At 41.5% G+C, this 20,194-nt stretch overlaps 1 protein-coding gene across 1 annotated transcript in view; it reads left to right on the forward strand.

Annotated features, from left to right (window-relative positions):
- MSH3 (mutS homolog 3) overlaps positions 1–20,194 on the forward strand; it is a 78,308-nt gene that overhangs the window by 12,485 nt on the left and 45,629 nt on the right. Inside the window, exons 7-11 of the mRNA XM_066614409.1 lie at positions 1,048–1,190; positions 3,801–3,967; positions 15,107–15,219; positions 17,121–17,235; positions 19,030–19,114. Coding sequence (XP_066470506.1) covers positions 1,048–1,190; positions 3,801–3,967; positions 15,107–15,219; positions 17,121–17,235; positions 19,030–19,114 — 623 coding nt within the window. The remainder of the gene's footprint in view (positions 1–1,047; positions 1,191–3,800; positions 3,968–15,106; positions 15,220–17,120; positions 17,236–19,029; positions 19,115–20,194) is intronic.

Genomic DNA, 20,194 nt, shown 5'->3' on the forward strand with positions numbered 1-20,194 from the left:
TCTTCCATTATGATGAAATTTTCCTTTCCTAGCTTCTTCATATCACAGAAATTGTTTTATTGTCTTTTTCATGGGCAGATAAGGTTGTATTCCATAGTGATGTGTTACAATCCTTCTTCTTGTTCACATGGTTTCCCATGCTAGAAAAAATGAATTTTCCCCATATCTGACACTTTCAGTGCTTTCAAGTATCATCATATGCAAGCTATGTAAAATCTATGTTGGCCAAATATTTTTAATAACTGTGTATAGTCATTCATCACTGTCAAAATAAAAAGGCAGTCCTAGAACTAGAGATGGGCAGCTGAAATGAACAAGGGAATTGAAGCAACTGCCCATGAGACAAGGTTAAAATACTTTGCCCTTTTTGGTTTAGAAAAAAAAATAACTAAATGGAGATATTTTAGAAGATTATAAAGCAAATGTTGGAGAAGGAAGGAAAGTTCTTATAATAGTAGAATTCAGGGTGTCCTAGCAACCCTGATTTCTAAAACTAGGATTATTAGGTTCTAAAACAGAACTGAGAAAATGTACTTCACGCAACATAAAATTCAATACAAAATGTGATGATGGCCACTCTTACAGATTTTGTTCCTTGAGGATGAGTCTGTTTGTGCTTATTAGTTTTGCTTAACAGATTGCCCCACTATGTGCCAAGACAATACACTTCTGAATACCAAATACTGGGGAAATGCTATAATGAAAGACCATCATCTTCATCCATTCTGGTGAGCTTCCAGGGCATCTGGCTGGTTGTTGCTGCAGTCCAAATGCTGGACTTGATCTGATCTGGCAAAGCAATTTTTCACTTTATTAATTTAATGTGACCTAGGCTTGCATGATGTGCATTTTTGTCTAGCCATGACCAAGAATAATCTTAGCTATTAGTCTTTAAACTAAGTTGTCTTGCTTACATAGTTATTCTTGGAAGAGTTCTCTGTCAAAATGGTAACATATTGACTGTAGTGTAGTTGAACCCCCCAACAAAAGTTACTTCTCTTGGTTACAAGAACTATGCATGGAACTCTTTTCCTTAACATTTGTTAAATGTGAATCCTATAAGGAAGCGTGATGATCTTATGTTTGCTGAGGAAATACCATCAGATATCTGTGATAATTATCTCCTCTGTATTTCTGAAAGCAAAGTAGGTTTAACAGATAAGAAACTGGACAGTATCATTGGCATAGTGGTAAGTGATCTGGAGAAATTTGGTTTTCAGATTTTTGTTGTGTAATTTTGACTTGATGAAGAAGTTATCTAAATGTTTGTAACTTCATTTCTTCATTTAACTTCATAACTTCATTTTAGGATGCATTAATTTCTAAAATAACTAAGGGTGCAATCATAAGGCGCCCTTGGGCCAGCGCAAGTCCCTTGTGCCGGCCCAGGAGAGTCGCAAATGTGCCATAAGAGTCGACTGGGTCAGTGCAGGGACGTGTGCCGACCCATGGAGGCTGAATCCAGCCTCTGCGACAACCTTGACGTGGAGGCTTGTGTCGTCCAAGCTCGGCCGATGCAAGGGTCTGGAGAGGACGGGGAGGAGACAGGTGGGAGGCATTCTGGGGTGGGGGGAGGGGGGCAGATGGGGAGGCAGGATTGGAACCTGGCAGATATGCCGGATGCTAGGCCCCGTTCCTGAGTGACACGGATTGGCTGCAAGCTGCTCCACTCTCCTTGGACTTATGCCAAGTCCAAGGAGACCCATTGGGGCTGCAGTGGCTTACCTGGGGGTAAGGGGAAGAGTTTCCCCTTGCCTTCAACTGAGCCACTTTGAGCCCCTATCTTGCTTTAGATATAGCACAGGCTTCCTGTCTGTTCCAGTGCAAGATAGGATTGTGCTGCACCACAATTTTTTGTGCAAGACATTTATGTAAAAATCCCTTTGAAATCTGTTGATGGTGATTTTTTTTTAGTGCCAGTGAGAGGTAAAATAGTTATATGAAGAAAGGAAAAATAAACAAGCAATCATATATTAACAATCCCACTTAGAACAAGGGGTGTGTATGTGTGTTGCAACCCAAAGAACTATCTAACGCCAGTTTGATACTTAGAGCAGAGGAGAGGGAGGGAAATTATTAAAGAAGCAAGAGGGAGGTAGAAATTATGCTGAATGGGAAAAAGGCAATGTAGTTATTAAAGTTTCTAGGTGTGCTTAAACACATATTTGAAACACATGGGAAAAAACTATCTTGTGTGCTGAGATCTTGCGTATTTTCCAGTGACATAGCTTAGTGGTTCAGTGGGAAATAAAAGGCAAGATGAGGATGCAAGGTACAACGAACAATCTTTATTGTGGGGAAAGGGAATCAAAGTAAAATAATGCAGTATTTCTTAGCCATTCATGCCCAACTAGATCCTAAATGTGAGTGGTTGCTTTAGCAAAGAAGAGAGGAAGGAAGAAGAAAGGAAATCCTTGAAAGGAAACAGGAGGGAGACATAGATGGGGAAGAAAAAGGAGGAGAAAGGATGAAGAGAAATATTGTGGGTTTCCCAAAAAGTCCTGGGGTTAGAAGATTGAGGTGTTTTAGAGGATTGAGAAGGAACAATCAGGGAGATTGCTGGGGGACTGGAAGGAAAGAAGGGAGAGAGATTCCTGTGGTTTGGGCCACAGCAAAAACCATGGCTAAGAGTGTTGCCTGAATCAAGGGGTAAACAGCAAAGGGTGCAGGAGACTCACAGCCCCCTCTGTGAGCCTCCCCACAGCTGCAAATAGCTCCCGAACCCTGTCGGAGGCCAGTTCAAGCCTTCCACAGGTAAGTAATCAAGCCCCTTGCTCCTGGTGGCAGAGTGATTGCTGCCGCATCGTTGCTGCCCCCCTTCCTGCCCTCGCATAAACCTATCTGGTTCTCAGCTCCCTTGTAGGAGTTTGGGAACCACTACAGGAGATAACTAAGTTAAAGTTGGAACAACAGTCATTTGCTAACATTTACATCTTTCTTACCAAAGTAGTTCAGACACTGTCCTGATATTAGAGAAGGGAAGGGCAAATTCAGTCAAGGCATTTGATAGGAGTATTGCTGGTCTGAGACCATTACTGTCCTTTGGCACTACAAGGCTTTTTTATTGATTTATATAGGGTTTACCAATATCTTAAATATTGATATAGTACCTTGGGTATGATCTGGATGTTACAGCCACTTTGGTTAAATTATCATCCTGGCTCCTATTCAGGCTTTGCTCATAAGAATGAAAAAGGGGGTAGGTATTGGAGGCAACAAGAAAAAAGAATTTGTTGACTCACAGGTTCCAGGTAAACTTGGTTTTGAAAACATAAAACTAAAGTTCCCACGGGTACTGGGAACCAATTTATAACAAGTTCTAATGCAGAAAACTCTTTAAATAACCCAGTCTCATTAGGTATAGAAGCCATGAATCCATGGAACTGTTCTGTGGCAGATGGTTGCAAGACCTATCTGTTTTAATTAGAGTCTGAACTATGATCTTGGGGGTGGATCCAGAGAAGTGTGAGCAGTGTTCTGCTTGCAGAATGGGGCTTCTACCCTCCTCTTTCCTGTTGCAACTTTCAGTACCCTTCAAATGCTTATCTTGAGAGTTGATGGTACTCTGTATAATAGTGTGGGCCACGGCATGGGATGAGGATAAGGCAGGTGGAATGGGAATTAGCAATTGTGCCCTTTCCCACATGGATGGAAGTGCTTTTTCATCTCTGTAAGGCATCCCTGAATCACTCTCTTAGAATGCAGGTCTGTGTGCAGTGAGGCTGCCTATTGACTTCAGAAAAACATAAGACTATGTAATTTGTCTAAATACGAATTTACAGTTTGCGTATTTTCTTCAGGCAGTCCAGCCGACTACTGGTGAAGTTATCTTTGACAGTTTTCAGGATTCTGGAACTCGTTTAGAGTTGGAAAGTCGAATTCTAAGCTTGCAACCCGTCGAAGTTATTCTTCCTGCAGCTGTCTCAGAACAAACAGAAAAGCTTATCGATGTAATTGCTTCTGTAAGGTAAGTTTCTGTGTAGTAGATTCTTCTGATTTGGTTGTTGGTACCAGGCCTTGAGGTAAACCATGACAATAATGGGATGACAAAATAAGAACTGAATTGGAATGGGTAGGTTAAAATACATTTATTTGAAAAAGTTAGGAAACTGTAGCCAAGGCAGTTGTGATCTCTAAAAGGTTGTAAAGCTAGGGAAGAGTTGCATTTTAGCAGTGATACATATTTTATGAAAGCAGGGAGTTAAACCATTCAGAAAACTTATTTGGTTCCAATTCAGATTCAGCATTAGCTTTTAATTCTCCTGTTCAGTTCCTGTTCAGATGCTAACTTTAAAAGAAGATCAGTGACTGGTTCATGTGCTTAAACCATACAGGCATCTGAGTTATGGATGGCTTTGTGGGCGCATTTGTACTCTTTTGTAACTACTTGATGTGATGTAACTCTTTATTTTAAGTGATAAAATTAAATTATTTTATTACATTTTTTTCACATGCCCCCCTGTGCATTGTTTGTTTGAGACACTGCTTTAAATCCGGTGTACAGGTTGAGTCTCATTATTTGCAAGGGTTCCCTTCCAATAACTCACATGGATCGCAAAAAAACGCACTAAAGCAAATCAATTTAAAAAGCAAAGTCTCTTTGCTCCCGTGGTTTAAAAACAGCCTTGCTGACCTTTTGAAATGCACACAGAGGAATCAGTCTCTCTCCAGGCGCTTAAGCTTCACTAGGAAACAGCAATCCCTCCCTTTACCAGGAACTCCAGCAAGGGGGAAAGAATGGGTGATAATCACTGCCATTTAGCCTTCTTTCACGTGCTCAGAGGGAAGGGAGGAGTGAAGCCAGCAGAGAGAATGATTGATGGATTGTCAGCCTGCTGCCCTCTCTGGCATTATTAAACAACTCTTTTCCTTTAATTTAAAGGGCCCTTCTCAACAGCTTTGAAATAGAAAAATCTGTAGAATCTGTGGATAATTAGGTTATACCTGTAATCACTTGTATGACTGTCTCTCTGTAACAATAAAAAGCAGTTTTTAAAACTGTGATTTTAAAGGGGTGCATTTTTCCCCTTCTCCAGGGATCAGCACATTCCTTCTCATTTGCAGTGGCCATTCGTGTTGAGTCAAATCTGTTTATAAAAAAATCAGTGTATAACAAGGTATTGAAATCAGTATCCAGGTTAGAATTTATTTTCTATTTGGAATTGATAGAATTTTATTTTTAAACAGATATTTTCAAAGCATTGTGTAACTCAGGCAGGAAACATTTTCAAGGTCAGTTCTGCACATATACAACTAGCATTAAATAGGCATTTACTTTTTTTTTTTTTTTAAACAAACAGAATTATACATTCACTCAGCTCTTGATAGATAGTAGCTACAATTTTTCACCTGCTGGTAGCTCTTCTAATGTTAACAGGTTATATTTTTGGCTACAGGTTATATTTTTGGCTACCACTGGAGTGATAAAAACAAATTATTTTAGACTTCTTTAAAATAATAATTTGTCTAATAAAATGGTTTACTATTGTAAACACTTAACCACTAGAGGGTTCTGTAGTATTTCATATTGGACAGTGCTTCCTATAATACCTCTGCTTTTCTCTTAAAGACTTTTAGAGATGAGGGTAGGGGAGTGAGTCATCCAAAATTAGGCACTTTTAAGTTCTTTTGGTTTCAGTGGGAGAAATACAAGTCCATGTTTAATTCTCACCTTGAAAGCAATGGGTTTTAAAAGTACTCTAATTTTAGATGGATTGTGCCTTATGGATATTGGTTTTAGATGTTACTAGTTATTTTTAACTTTCTTGAAAATATCATTGTCATGGATTTGATTGTTGGTGAGTCATCATTCTGTCTCTTACTACATCCTAGGAACCCTGTGGAGGGGCATTTTCTTAAATTCTCCTCAAAATTCAGCTTTTCTGTTGAGCCTTTATTTTCTGTTTCTTTTTTCTTCAGATGTATGTGCCTCATTGACCAATGGCTTTCACTACAGTTTTCAAAATTACTAAAAACATAGTTAAAAATCAACAATGTCATAAAATAATCAAATAGCAAAAACTTCTAAGCAGCATCAGTATCAAAACAATTGAACTAGGTCATCCTAAAAACTTTTTGAAACAGAAGTGCTCCTGTTGGTATTATGAAACCCATGAATGGGCAAGCCTGGAGAGCCATTCTAGAGTGTGAACTGTGCAGCTGAAAATGCCCTGGTACTGATAACATCCTCATCCTGCCTTGCCTATGAAGATCAGTACACTCTGCTAGAACCCCATCTGATGACCTGAGTATGAGGAAGAGTACATATGAGGGAAAGCACTGCATAAGATATCCTGGTCTTAGGCCATTAAACCTTAGCGTAACCTTTTAATTACCCCTGCTAATTGGGTAAGAGGCACTTTTTCAAGTGGGTGCTCCTTTTTTTTAGCAGGGAGAGAGTAACTGGCCCACCTCACTCCAGCACTGTCTGTTCTAGTGGCTGTCTGCTGGTATTCATTTGCATCTTTTTAGATTGTGAGCCCTTTTGGGACAGGGAGCCATTTAGTTATTTGATTTTTCTCTGTAAACCGCTTTGTGAACTTTTAGTTGAAAAGCGGTATATAAATAATAATAATAATAATAATTGACAGCTCTTAACTGGAACAAACAGTATTTTTTCACATTCATCCCTAGTTTCTCTTGCTTCTCCCTTCCTTTTATTGTTTCTTCTGCTGCTGAAATATAAATTGTAAAGGTCAAGAGATGAAAGACTTTTTAAAATTTATGTAATGTTATCAAGTGCCACATACATTGATCACTGGTAAGAAAAGCAGGAATCCTACCTAAAGCTTCTTGGATCCTGATTTCTAGTCATGAGTATCCTTGAATATACAAGCCTGGAAAGGAGGCTTCAGAAGGCAAGGAATGGTACAGAGGAAGAGGAAGACCAAGAAGGGGAGAAGGGAGATACCGGTTAGGCATTGGGAGAGCCTAATTATCATGCAGGCGACCCCATTAGCAGTGCTGCTTCTGCCAAGGCATCATTTTGCAGAAGAACCTCTCAGCTGCTGAGCTGTGAAGTGACACCTTGGCAAAACAGTGTGATAATCGGACTCCCGTATCTTGAAAATATGATCAAGATTTTTGTGTATTTTCTTTTCTGTTATTTTCAGCAGATGAGTTCCTAGGTGAGAACAAAGTGCTTATTTCTGGTCTTCACCTGCTTAGTGACTTCACTTCCTGCTTAGTGACATCACTCCTGGCTCTCAGCAAGTTCCATTAATGCTATTTGGTTCACTGTATAAAAAGAATTTGATACCCTTGGTCTATTTAATGGCACATGGTGAGTTTTAGAAATGAGATTGCATCAATCTGCTGAATTTCAAGCAGTTCCATTTCATTGTTCTCTTTATGAAAGGAAAACGTATTCAGGTTGCCACCAGCAGCATGATATCGAAGTACAGGTGGGCCCGTGTTATCCACAGCTTTAGTACCCATGGATTTCTTCATCTGTGGGTTTTGAGCCCATGGGGAAGGGCCCACCTGGACCCTCCAAATGCCACCAGTCTTGTCCAGAGGGTGTTCTGAGGCCCACAGAGGCTGCACACATCCACCCACGGCCTTTGCAGGCCTCAGAATGCCTGTTTTGAGCAAAATATAGCAACTTCTGATTTCTCAGGGAAACAGATGTTTTTATGCCTTTAAAAGGCCCAGGAAGCTCTCAGTGGCTTATATTCTTCTAGCTAGCTTGGAGAACAGAGGGATTTGTTTTTCTGATACTGTATATCCAGAGGACTCAGATTTCCTTGGATTTTCTGTTGGCATTGCAGTTCGCAGCCACTCTCTGAACCTTGGAAGGGCTGGAGAGCCACACTTGCTATGGCAAGTGAAATTATGGAAGCCTCAAAGTGCCACTGTTTGACCATCTTACTTGTGGTTCTGAAGCATGTATGAGGATATAATTGACAGGATAGGATATATAGGATTGTGTCTTGTTTGCCTGCATTAGGACTCTAGGATAGCTACAATGAAGAAAGCTGAATGAATTCAGCCTTCTCAGCTATTTCATATACCCAGCTATATATATACTCAGCCTCTGATTACACGAGCTCTCTGGATGACTTAAGGCTCTAAGTTGAGGCCTTCATTTCACTTCCTGCTACTCATTCTATTTTTAGCTGTGGAGAATTGCAACAATAGAGAGTATGTATGTTCAGGTAGCGGCCTTATACTGAATCATACCATTGGTCCATTTAGTCCAATATTATTTACATTGACTCTCAGCATTTTGTCAGAGTTTCAGATGGGTTTTTCCTCTCCTTCTTGGAGATGCCAGTGTTTGCATTTTCTGCTATAAAGTGCCATACACAAAGTGCAGTGCTATAAAGTGCACAAAGCACACTTTGTGCAGTGCTATAAAGTGCACAAAGCGCTTTGTGCAGTGCTATAAAGTGCACAAAGTGCACTTTGTGCAGTGCTACTGTGCAGTGCTATAAAGTGCACAAAGCGCTATACCAATCTTTTCTCCGTTGATAAAAATGCTGAGTTTGACCTTAATTTTACCTCAGCTGGACTCAAACCCACATTGTTTGGTTCCCACTCCAGATTTCTGTGTGAGCTGCAAGTATTTTTTTTCTCTGTGTTTGAAGAAGGAAGCAAAATATGGGTCCGTTGGGGAAAATATTCTTCTTTGGAGTCTCTGTGCAGTTGCATGTCATGAAGAGCTGTCCCTGCCCAGAGCCAACCCTGGGAACTTTCAAAGCTTGGTCAAGCATACTGCCCCTGTGCTTAAGTGGGGAAATCTCCTGTATGGTTATGTGTTAAGCATGTAAAGAATGATTAACGTTTCTATTTCTTTGTGTTCAGAGCTAAAATAGTATAGTTTAGGAACACTTCCCTTTGTTTCTTTTCCTTTGCAAATGAAAGTATCTTTAACAGCATTAGTGTGTGCATATGACATGTGAGTTAGTTTTACAGTATGTAGAGTGCAGCTGGACCGCTGCCATAAGCTGTGAGTGGCTACAGCCGTGTACCAGCAGCCTGCCAAGGAGCCCCGGAACTGTTACGTTGCTGTGTGTTTGTGTGTGGGGGGTTTATAATGTGCTGGGGAAGGGGCAGAACAGTGCGGAGACCAGGGCAGGGAGGGGCGGATCAAGTCTAGGGAGGGGATCAAGTCTAGGATCAAGTATCAGTGGCAAGCAGCACTGCCGACATCCTATCCCCCTTCCTGGCCTTGATCTGCTTTTCTGGATCCACTCATCTTGCGCCAGCAAAATTGCTGACTACTGAAAGCTATTTTAGTGTAATTGCTAAGAACCTGAACAGGACTAGGTCACAATTTTCCGTTACCTGAAGAGGTACACCTGATGCCTCCACCTTTACGTGGTGGTGCTCTAGTCTAGTGGTTTTCAACTTATTTTATTCCCATAAGTTGCCACAACCCCACAACTGAGGCTTTGTGACCTCCATTGGGATCACAACCCCAATGTTGAAGAACACTAACATAGATGACCCTGTGTATAATATTGGTCAGGTAAATGCCTATATGTTGGTGGCCTTAACGATGCTGCTGATCCTTTTGAAAGTTGCACAGGAAGCTAGGGAGGAACTGGCACTGTCCGTACCTTTTCTAGTCTGAGCATATGTACATATGAAGGGTATTCGTCATTCTTGTTTAATCACCCAAAGCTAACTCCTTGCTTGTGGAACATACAAAATTATGCCATACAAAATTATGCAGGGGATGGACAGAGTGGATAGAGAGATGTTCTTTTCCCTCTCACATAACACTGGAACCAAGGGACATCCACTAAAGTTGAGTGTTGGGAGAGTTAGAACAAACAGAAGAAAATATTTCTTTACCCAGTGTGTAATTAGTCTGTGGAACTCTGGAAGCCACAGGAAGTAGTGATGGCATCTTGCCTAGATGCCTGTAAGAGGGGATTGGACAAATTTCTGGAGGAAAAGTTCATTACGGGTTTCAAGTCATAGTAAGTATGTGCAAGCTCTTGGTTTTAGAGGCAGGCTGCCTCTGATTGCCAGATGCAGGGGAGGACAACAGGACGCAGGTTGTGTCTGTTGTCTTATGTGCTCCCTGAAGCATTTGGTGGGCAACTGTGAGATACAGGAAGCTGGACTAAATGGGCCTTTGGCCTGATCCAGCAGGGCTCTTCTTATGTTCTAATATGCATTGACCAGTAAAGTAAGATACACTTGGCAGATTTGAAAGATAGAAAACTAAACAACATAGCAAGGACATTTTAAGCACTTTCACTACAAACATCAAAGTGTCAAACCTTCTATCATTCATGGCTTGAACCCAGTCCATACTCTGGTAGAAAGCTCCAACTTCTGGAGGACAAGGGGAAACAAATTAACACTTGCTAGTTAGAAGTTGCAAAGGTGACTAAGGGTGCAATCCAAACTTTTGGTTAGGCCGGTGCAAGTTCCTTGCGCTGGCCCAGGAGGGTCGGAAACATGCCATAAAGTATGTTTGCACTTCCTCGGGAGTTGGCAGGAATGTGTGCTGGCCCACGGAGGCTTTATCCAGCCTTCACGCCGACTTGGGAAGAGAAGGTTGTGTCAGCACTGGGGTCTGGGGAGGGTGGGGAGGAGGCAGGAGGGGGGTGTTCCAGGACAGGGAGCAGGCAGGCAAAGAGTGGGAGGTGGGGCTGGGAGGTGGGGCTGTTGTGCTGGATCTTAACCCAGTTCTCCGAGCAGCGTGGAGCGACTTCAGGCCGCTCCGTTCTCCTTGGACTTGTGCCACCTCCTGAGGTGCTACAAGTCCAAGGAGACCCATTGGGGCTGTGGTGGCTTACCGAGGGTAAGAGGAAGAGTTTCTTCTTGCCCTCGGCTGTGCCACTTTGGGCCCCAGTCTTGCGCTGGTTACAGCGCAGGCCTCCTGGCCTACCTGTTCCAGTGCAAGATAGGATTGCTCTGCACATAGCATGTAAAGCAATCTGTAAAGCATGTAAAGCAAAGAGTTCTGATGTAAAACAGTAACAGGATCCATAGCTTTGAGGCAGTATGCATAACTTTGATAAGATTCCTACTTCAAACACCTAGTCCTCATTGAGACTTACCATTTGATGGAGTGGGTCTCTTTGGCACCAAAATGGGCAATTTGTTGGAATTCTTTAAGAAGGCTAAAGTGACGGTGAACACACGTTGTTTTTTAAATGGAAAATATTTAGGTTTTTCTCAGCATTATATAAATAATATTAATAAAGCAAATTTTAAACATCCTCATTTAAAGTATACAGTCTTGGTTCTCAAATCAACAGATTATTTTATTTCAGTACAGCTGTAATTAATTCTAAAGTCTGGTGCACATTCTGCAACGCTCTGTAATTCTTCCCTTTCTTCCTCTTGCATGAATTTTCTCTTCCTCTGACTTCAGAGCTAACTATATGTGGACCAATAGTTAATAGTCCATAGTTAATGCCAACTCATCATTTTTAACTATTATTATTTGGTTTGGGTTAACTATTGTTCAATGTAAAAACAGTCTAGATGTAATGTTTGCCATAGTTACCTCATAAACTGAGAGGGAGAGGAAATGCTCATGTGAGAGTAAACAGGAGAGGAGCTTGTGAACCCCTGGCATGCTCCCCAATCACCTGACCAAGCATCATTATGTTTTTATCAAGCCGAAATAATTGCTTAGCCTTTTGAACATCGCAAATATCTTTTATTAATTTTTTTTCAAGGTGGTGCAATCTTTATAAAGCTATGCTTATAGTAGTTCTTCTCAAATTAAATTTGAGCAAGGAGATTGAAAGAATAAAACGCTTTAACAGATGAAGAGTCTAATCATTTACTTAAAATCCAGATTTGCAGCCCTAATTGATGTGAATTGACTTTCTAACAGATTAGAAGGGTTGGCATACTATCAAAGGAAGTTACTTAACAGGCTGAAGCAATTATATAATGTGGTAAAATATAGTATGCACTGCAAACGTAGATTATTTCTCTCCTGGTTCAGCTTCAGATCATATTCCAGCTTCAGATTGTGGTATGTTTGCCAACTTTGAATAGATTTGGCCAGGATTGCCTGGTTTGGACATTGAACCAGGTTCCTGGCTTGTTCTAAGCCAGGCTTGGAAGTAGAATCCTGTCTTACCATATTTACCAAGTGGAGAGAGTGGATGTGCCCGAGGCTAGGAGACATGTCACAGTACTGACTCCTGGTTTTGTGCTAGCTGAACTGGGCTCCTGAGAAAACCAGTCAGTGACAAATATCCTGGATCACTGTCTGCTTTAAAAAACAATTTTTTTATTTAAAGAATTTATACCCTGACTTTCTCAAGGTAGCTATGACGTGTTTTCTTGATCTGAAATATTCCACCACCCAGATTTATTAAGGTTGTTTGCATTCCCGTATTCTGTTTTACGGTACATTCATATGATATCACCTGTATATGCTGGATAGAAATTTTCTCAGTTAAAATCTTATGTAAGACTGGTAACAGTGGGATTACTACTTCAGGACTTGTCCGCTGCTTCCCTTCTGCTTCTCTTTTTATCTGGAGAAACATTGCCCCTCAAGGGCAAAATGGAGAGAGACATCTCCTGCCCAAGCCCCGGAAGGTAAGTAAGCCTGCTCCCCGCACTTTCTGATTGTTAACTATCTCACAGAGTTCTTTTAGTAGTACTGAAGGATCTCTGTAAGTTAGGGCTTAATGGAGTTTTGGGACCTTGAAATTGTTATTTCCAAAATCAATTCAGTTGAGAGTTTTTTGTACTATAAAAATCTTTTAAATAAATTTTTAAAAAAGCATTTTGAAAATTTTCTGGGAATACTCAAAATAATTAATTGGAATTTTATGTGGCATTTTCCTCACCCTTAATGGCTTCTTAAATCCGCATCAGCTTATCAAAGGAAGCATTAATTTAAAAAAAAATGCTGCATAGCCAGCTGCCTGCTGTTTGCTGTCCAGCACCTTCTGTTAAGGAAATTGCAAAACCAATGTAAGATTTTTTTTTTTTAACTACAAGGAATTAAAACTTTCTAGTGTCAGATTACTTCCATGCAGTTTGGTCTCCGTGTTCTCAGTTGATTATACACTTCAGAGTTGATATTTATGGATTTTCTAGTGTGGAATGGAAAGTGACTGATTGTCAGTGGAATGCTTAAAACATAACATCAATTGATTTATGGTGTATGCTCACTTCTATTGCATGATGCAGCTGTATCATCTCCATGTTATAGCAATGCTAGGGCATACCTGAGACCATCTTTACCCTGAGATTTTAAGTGTGGGGGCAGGATGGTTTTTCTTTTGTTTTTCTTTTTAAATTTGTATATATATTTGTATATTTATACTAAATAAATATCAGTGACCTCAAACTGAACAAGGACTTTCTAGTACTGATGATTCCAATTGTGAAGTACAATATTATAACATGCATTGTTAATGTGAGAGAGCAGCCTGCTGGCAATCCATCAATCATTCTCTCCAGGCAGCTTCACCTCCCTTTCGTCCTGGGAATGTGAAAGAAAGATAATCACTTATCACAATTTGCTTTCCTTGAACCTCTTAGCTTGCTGGAGAAGGCACAAAATACGTTTTCTTTCAACTGAATAAGCACACTAACTCTCCACAACTTTAGGATTAGAGTCAGTGCCTCTAGATAGCTTCAAGGCAGACTATATACCTGGCACTATTCATGTTACAAAGTGGACAAGAAGCTTTCATCACAATGTTGTTAGACCGAATTGGGTAACAAAATGTTGTTATCCTGAGCCTTAGAGATTAAGCTATCAATCCAACTAACTAGATAAAAGTACAGTTAATGCCATTATACTAGCTGTATAAATGCTGCAGGGTTAACTGGAGTAACAAATGTTAAGAATTAGGTTGACAGTAAAATAGGAAGACAGAGCTATGAAACGACTCAGAAATTGAATCTGTTAAAAGAGTGTTTTTTAATTCAAGTAAAAATACGCTTGACTTTCATCACTTTAAATACCCATTTGATGCAGAAAATTGACCCAATCCAGACAACTTTCCAAAAAAGGAGTATAATTGGCTGGATGCGATTGATGCAACTCCCTTTCCCTTCAGCCATATACTGTACAGGGGCCCCCCACTGCAGATCCTGTATCCACTGTTTCACTTAACCACAATTCAGATCCAGCCCCCCCCCCACGCACCCCCTCCAGAGGCTTTCTGGGGCTCCCAATGCCTTATAAGGCATTAAAAACATTGTTTCCAATTTTATCATAAAACCGGAAGTTGTTTTTTTTTTTGCCTTTTCAGCCATTCTGAGACCCGCAGTGGCCGTGGGTGGTTGCACACAGCTTCTGCTGGCCTCAGGAGGTGAGGGGAGCCCAGCTCCTTCGCCTTTGGAAGGTGGGGGAGGTCCCCTCATATCAGCAGATTTTGGTATCCTTGGGGGGTTCCAGAATGAACCTGCTCACAAGGATGCCACTGTCTCTTCCCCTCCTGCAACCTCTCTCACCTCTGCCCACCTGCTCGTAGCTGCTGTGACCCCACAACCCCAAGTGCACCCACACAGTATTCACAGATAACGAGGATAGAGTCAGAGATAACAAAAGGTAGGTGGCAATTCTGCTCATCGCAGATAAGCAAATTTGCATATAAAAAGAACTGACTGTACCAACTCCAAAGTCAATTACACAGGCCTACAAAATTGAGGGTTAGAAAAGTTTTTCCCAAACTTTATGGTGGTTTGATATGAATTTGGGGTGAAATTGAAGCCATGGTGTAGGCTTCCTCATGAGGAAGCTGCTTGAACCATTCACTAAAGAGGCTATGCCGTGTCTCCAAAACTAGACGTGTGAGGGCAAACTGGATGCCATTTTTGGAATCCGCACCCCAAATATACTCGGGAATTGGTGTAACATTTAAGGAAGCAAAATGTGTGTTGGCCTGTGTTACTGTAACTGAACTGAGTGGACACTATAAATTAGAGGAACATAACAGCAACTCAGCACCACAGCACTAATTAAACAAATACACATTCAAATAAAACAGTTTTACAAGCAATTAAATTAGACAAGGATAGAGTATGATATTGAGAGTTTGTCCTCATATTAAGAGCAAAGTAAGATTGAAAACTGGGTGCTGTAGGCTTATACAATAGTCTTTCGAGACTGAAGGTTGCCAACCAAAAGATTGAAAACTGCCTTTTTTTTTTCCAGGTTACAAGATGACAGAATTCGAATAGAAAGGATGGACAATAAGCATTTTGAATACAGCAATGCTTTCCAACAGATTACAGACTTCTATGGCAGTCAAATACTTGATAGCACAGGTACCTAAGTTTAAAAGTCTTTGAAATTTGGTCAAGCAGCTTTTAGCATGCACCAAATATGACTTGATTATTTTGTAAAATTTACCACCTTGTCATTGTTCATTCTGCATAATTTTAAAGAAGAATCAAATATTCTGGGATTGTACTAGTTAGGCTGTTTCAATATTTACAGGAATATTTTTTGTTTTATTGCAGCAGTATGTCAGAAACAGAAGAGAACTTTTCATTCCAATGTATTTCTTGAATATCAGCTCAGTTACATTTTCTATTACACTAAATGCTTGATTTAGCTAACCTTAATTTAACAGGCTTCAAATTTAAAAACATTTCTGGATAGAAAAAGGAGTTTAGAGCTTTTCTCTGAGTATGCAACATGGTTGCCTGGACTTGATTAGTCTTAAGCGTGTCCTTCCAGGAGCACAAAAAAGGCTGAATTGCTCCCCAAATCAGAGAAGTTCCTGAAAAACAAAAGGCATGGCACGGTTTGTGCTGTTCCCAGGCTCAGGTCATTGATGGGGGATGCTTCTTGGCATAGGAATCTGAAAAGATTGTCTGGTGACCTGGCCACCTCTGCAATTTGAAACTATTTATTATGCAGCAGGGCTTGCTTGTGCGATTTGTCAGGCTGGAGAATCCAAATCTGCAAGACCCTGGAAAAGGAGACACACCGATGCCCACTGGTGTATCGGGGGGGGGGGGTTGCAAATGCTCCAGGTAGCATTCAGCCAGGACTGGCGCAATGATCCACTCCCCCACATGCCACTCTTCTGACTGTGTCAATCTGAGTGCCGCCCGTTCTCCTTCCCTTTCTTTAAAGAGGAGGAGAATGGGCAGCCCTCAGATTGACATGGAACCACTGGCCACATTATTCTGAGGGCTGCCTGTTCTCCTTTTTAAAGAAGGGGGAGGAGAAGGGGTAGCCCTCAGATGGTTACAAAATTGTGGCCCATGTTGGCCTGATACCAGAAGTAATTGGTGTGATGCGATGATGTCACTGCAATTACTTCTGGCGAAGGGGTGACAGGTGGCAGGTTGTTACCCCGGGTGACGCAACTTGCAGGACTGCCCCAAAGCATATACAGCCTTTCTTCCCCCTTAATTAGCATGACCTCTCCTAAGAGTTCAGCATGACTTGGCCAGTGGTACTATTGCGCATATAGATCTCAGGGGAATGTTGTGGGTTTTTTGGGTTCTGAGTAGAGAAAGCACTCTCTAGACACATAGCACATCAGCTCTCCCATTCAGGTCAGCCTTGTTATATTCCTGTTGTCTGTTCCTTCTTCCTGTAAATTCTTCCCCTTGCTCCTTGTTTGTCTGTTCCCTGTGCCACTACAGCTCTTGAGCCTTCCTCTTCATTTCCCTCATCTCATACACTACTATTTTATAGCTTCTTGCAAACCTTAGTGCACCAACTACAAGAGGCAGCATCCAAGTTCTGTGGCAAGCCTTAGGAGACTTCGCAGCTCCAGTCTCTCCAGAAGTCCTCAACCTGCTGGAGAAGCTGGAAGCTACAGGAGCTACACTGCAGACTGGCACTGGTCCACAGACTGCACTTCGAGAAGCGCTGTTCTAGACAACAAAGCAATGAATATGCAAAATTGGATGCACCTCTTACCTAATCAAGGGTCACAATTTGTCCCATTTGTTCCCAAACACAAATGTCATAGTAATCTGTTGACACAAATTTGAAAATTTATTAGCTGTGTGGTTTGGGTAAATTTTGAGGCCCTTCCCTGTCAATGTATGATGTAGGCAAAATAAATATTTCCAGTAATGGTGATTAAGATGCCAATTCGCCAAGAAGACTACAGTGTCATGTAGAAAGGCTATACTAGCTATCAGAAGCTAGTATCTTGCAGCAATAAAAACTTTTGCAATGTAATGTAAATGTTATATTTCAGGTTCCCCAGCATTGTCTGTGATTTTAAACTTGGATAAGCCAGTCTTGTGTTCTTTGGCTGCTGTAATCTTGTATCTTAAAGAATTTAATTTAGAGAAGATCCTCTACAATCCTAAGTAAGTAATTTTAATTTCAGAAAACTTCAATCCTGAATTCCAAAGTGATAAGATTTTACACATGCCAGCAAATTCCTTTTCACAGAATGTGTTCACTAGTTGCAATATCCTACATTTGTTCCTTTACCTTGGGGCATTGGTGCAGGAGATTGGGATTGGCCCTTATTGTCAACATCACTGAAGTCCAGACCAACCTTGAGGTTGATGTACTAGACTGAATTAGAGCTTTTGTTAAACTCAGCTTAGCTCATGGGTCAGTGAGTGGCCACCTAAGTGGGGAGATGTCAGAATGCCAGATGCAGGGGAGGGCACCAGGATGAGGTCTCTTGTTATCTGGTGTGCTCCCTGGGGCATTTGGTGGGCCGCTGTGAGATACAGGAAGCTGGACTAGATGGGCCTATGGCCTGATCCAGTGGGGCTGTTCTTATGTTCTTATGAGATATAGAGTTCAAGGAGGCAACCTTCATTGGAATTTTTAAAGGCTGTTTCAAAAGCACAACTCTTAAGATGAATGGCTTGTTTTTTTTCATGCCTGCTTGGTGAAATGTGTATGTTGGGCATGGTAGTTGATATGGTGACTGTCTTCCAGGGAAATTAAAAAGCAGGTGCAACTGTCTGAGAGAGGAAATTTTCCTCCACAGATGTATCTTTTAAAAATTGTGACTTTGTGCCATATGCCTCTTGCAAATTATGGACAGGATTAGGGTGGTGGACTGGAGCTAAAGCAGACATACCCAAAGTCTTCATCAGTGTTCCCTGTAAAATTTTCAGGGACTGTGCAGATCCCTAAAGGACCTGCACAGGGGCAGCTTCAAAGCAGCGTGAAAGAAGCTCAGTTAGGCTCCAATTCTAGCTGCGCAAACACGTAGCTTAGAGGGAACACTGTCACATTGAGGAAAAAAATTAAACTTTTTTATTTTTACAGTAAAGAAAAGAAGTTATAGGCAACCACACAGGCAGCTGTATTCTGCACTAACTGCAGTTTTGGGACAGCCTTCCAAAGGTGTCCCCATGTAAAGCTTATTACAGTAGTCAAGTGGTCTCCACGTAGAATGGTGTGGTTAGAATAAATCAACTCAAGTGTGGTCACAGCTGGCACCCCAGCATTAGGTGCACAAAGGTACACTGGCCATTGCCTCAACCTGGTAATTCAGGAAGAGTGTCCAGGAGAATCCCCAAGTTGTGAACCCTGTAGTTGGCCTAGTTAAATGCTCCCCCCACCCCAGAAGATATAAAGTCCAAAGGGACTGGACTTACCACCTGGGCTGAGTGTTGCTAACCCCTTTCCGTTGCCTTGCTGTACCTGCTGAGCAAAGCAGAGGAGTCCAAGGCTTAGAGGGGGGGAGAGGAATCTGGTGCTCTCTTTCACTTTCTCTCTTTCTTAAGTATTGCTGCTGCTCTCTCTCCCTTCAAAAAGAGGTGGAGGGTGATGACAGAGCCCTCTTCTGACATCCAGCTGTTGCAGGACAAGCACTGTCTGGTGCAGCAGCAAGCCAGGCTGGAAAATATACCCCCATCCCAAAAGATAATACGTCCAAAGGAGTGGGCTCTTTATTGGAGTAGAGATGACACTGCTGCTACTGTTTTCCCTACCCACCCCCTGCAAGTAGTTAATTTTTTTTCCTTCAAATCAGTCAAATGGTTACCATGTTTAGTTGGAAATTGTCTGTTCTACACACTTTGAATGTATTTTTTTCAGCATCATACAATGCCATGATTTTGTGTTCCAAAGCAGAAAGCTATTATTTTCTAACTTAACTGCGGATGAATGCTTTTTTTCTTTTTTTCTTTCAGTCATTTTAAGAAGTTATCTTGTGGCACTGAACACATGACACTTAATGGAAGTACACTAAGTAATCTAGAAATCTTGCAGAATCAAGTAAGAAAATATGCTTCATCTTGTACTTTTATTGGCTAGAGGAGCAAATTGTGGATCTTTATATCCCCCCCCCCAATATGCAAATTGTTCACTTAGACTTCTTGGACAACTTTATGAATTTCACTTTATGAATTACTTTTGGTTAAGTACAAACATTATGCCATCCTGGAAGATGAGGAGTAGGTAATGTTTAATAATATGTAAGGCCTGATTTAATCACTCCAGTTGAACACACAAAGGGACATGTATAAGCAGGAGAGAGCAGGAGAACTAATAAAAGAAAAATACAGAGAGGGAGAGGAATGGGCTCTATCTTGGTTGCATAGCTAAGTTGAGCATCATAGGGATGCAGTGACCCTGGGTGGCACCCCGTGGGAGGCAGCAGTGCTGTCCCTGCCATGGCCTGGGGTACTGCCCTCCTCATATGCAACCACCCCCTATGAACATGACCAGAGGGTGTTCTGAGGCCTAGAGAGGCTGCGCATTGCCTCCCCGCCTCTGAAGGCCTTCTAAAGCCTCCAGAAGGCCTTAGAGCAATGGTTCTCACACATTTCACTCAGGGACCCACTTTTTAGAATGAGAATCTGTCAGGACCCACCAGAAATGATGTCATGACCAGAAGTGACATCATCAAACAGGAACATTTTTATCACTCCTAGGCTGCAGTCCTAGGAGTAAGTCCCGTTTACTTCCATTGTTAAAAAAATATACATAGTAGCTTGTTGAAAGTACAGGTCTGCAACGTTTCCCCAATTGCAGTCACATACCATGATAGCATCAAGTCTAATATATTCAAAATAAAATATTGAAATGGATGGGGACCCATCTGAAATTTGTTTGTGACCCACCTGGTGGGTCCCGACCCACATTTTGGGAAACACTGCTTTAGAGAGTCACTTCTGTTTTTCGGGCAAAACTGGAAGTGACATAAGATGGCTTTAGAAGGACATCTGAAGCATGCAACCTCCCTGGACCTCAGAACACCCTTTGGACGTGTTTGGCGGCGTACAGGTAAGGGCGTGGGTTTGTGGCAGCCCTGGAAGGTGTACCCAAGAATGGCACTCCTTCCAGCTATGCTGC

Source organism: Tiliqua scincoides, chromosome 2 (assembly GCF_035046505.1).
Source record: "Tiliqua scincoides isolate rTilSci1 chromosome 2, rTilSci1.hap2, whole genome shotgun sequence".
NCBI lineage: Eukaryota > Metazoa > Chordata > Lepidosauria > Squamata > Scincidae > Tiliqua > Tiliqua scincoides.